This window comes from Alligator sinensis, unplaced genomic scaffold, assembly GCF_000455745.1.
Source record: "Alligator sinensis unplaced genomic scaffold, ASM45574v1 scaffold187_1, whole genome shotgun sequence".
NCBI lineage: Eukaryota > Metazoa > Chordata > Crocodylia > Alligatoridae > Alligator > Alligator sinensis.
Genome location: NW_005841861.1, coordinates 2137262 through 2138742, shown reverse-complemented (window position 1 = coordinate 2138742; position 1481 = coordinate 2137262). Strand labels below are relative to the sequence as shown.

At 50.0% G+C, this 1481-nt stretch overlaps 1 protein-coding gene across 4 annotated transcripts in view; it reads left to right on the top strand.

Annotated features, from left to right (window-relative positions):
• Positions 1-57: 57 nt before the first annotated feature.
• The window catches only part of SLC25A36 (solute carrier family 25 member 36), a 42691-nt gene continuing 41267 nt past the window's right edge, over positions 58-1481 (top strand). For 2 of the 4 annotated variants that reach the window (XR_003096262.1, XM_025215682.1), the window contains exons 1-2: positions 58-283; positions 565-615. Coding sequence is in view for 1 of the 4 variants with exons in the window: in XM_025215694.1 (XP_025071479.1) it covers positions 267-283 (17 nt within the window). In the remaining 3 variants the exon portion in view is untranslated. The other 2 variants (XM_025215694.1, XM_025215686.1) reach the window with 2 other exon arrangements.

Here is a 1481-nt window from a genome sequence, read left to right as displayed (position 1 = left end):
GTGGCCGTGCCCCCGGGGCCGCCCGGCCCGCCGTCAGCCCCTCCGGGGCTTGCCTGGCTGTCGGTGGGGAAGGGAAGCCGTGTCCCGTACATGGGGCTGGGCGACAGGTGGTGGGGCTCAACTTTCTGACAGCAAGGCTCAGATAGGAGTTGGGGCATGGGCTGGATGGGACCCTGCATGCCAGGATCAGCCCATGTGCCAGTATCGGGCCCTGCTCCAGATGTGCGGCCTCTCATGGAGCTGTGGTGACCCACACCGGCCTGAGGATGGTGCTAGAGCTGGGGTCAGTCTGCTGGCTGGGGTTGAACGCTCCTAGGGGGACACTGGAGACAGCCTGACTTAACTGTCCTGTGAGAAATGATGAAGCTAATCTGACTGGTGCTCCTGGTTGTAGTGGGAGAGGCCAGACTGATGGGATGGTAGTTCTGGTAGAAGAGAGCATAAGTCTGGCCTGAGCAGAGCTTGAGTGCACACTCTCTGCATCTTAGTGAGCAGGATGTGCGCCGATCCCCCAGGTGGTGCTAGGCAGGTGCTTACAATTTCTCCCCCCTGGTTTTGTGAAAGGAGGAGGATTATACAGCAGGGCCCCGGACAGCTCCTGAAATCCAGATCATGGTAAGTTTGCAGAACAAAAAGGAGAGTAGACTGATGCCTCGTCTTGGCACCTTGACTTGACAGCTCTGTCTACAGTGAGAACTGGCTTGAGAAGGAGGCCTGTAAACATAATGGAAGCCAGATGCAGGTTTTTATGCTGTGCAGCTAGTAAATTTCCCTGCCTTTGTTGAGAGACCTGGTCTACAAACCCTTGTTGCCTGGCTGTCGGCTCCTGTAAATGGGTCAGAGACTTTACTGTGCAGGAGGGACCGAGAGGCCTTTCCTTGAGTGCTAGCCATGGATTTGCCTCTAATCTGGGCTCAGTATGCATTTGATCACACTTAGCAGTGTGAATGTTACTCAAGGTCATCACATCAGTAGCTGCTTGGTCACTCTCATTTTACTGCCTGAAGAGTTACCTCGTAACTCAGATTTGGCTGTAGACCATAGGAAAGCATTAGGGGCCTTTCTCAGGACCGTTTTAGTATCTAACACTGTAGTCAAAATGTGCTTGTGTGCACTGGGAAGAAAATGGGGAAAGCAGGAATTTTGCTTTTAACTCTGTTTTCACAATTTTTCTGTATATATGTAAGGTTCAAGGTTTATAACTCTGGAAACAAGTCTAGTTGTTCATAGGACGAGTAATACAGGATGGTTATAACATCTCATGTTCAATAAAGCAACATGAAAGAACTGATCGTAAGCATGTGTAGCATTTCCATGTTATCCTTGACATTTGTATTGATACTGTCTGAAGAAGTCATTTGCAGTGTCTTAATAATACGAGGTGATAATATCCTCTCAGAACTGGATTGTGACCACTAGCTTGCTTCAGAACAGGGTCCAAGCAGCCATCAGACAGTAATCCAGCTTGATCTGGATTTTAG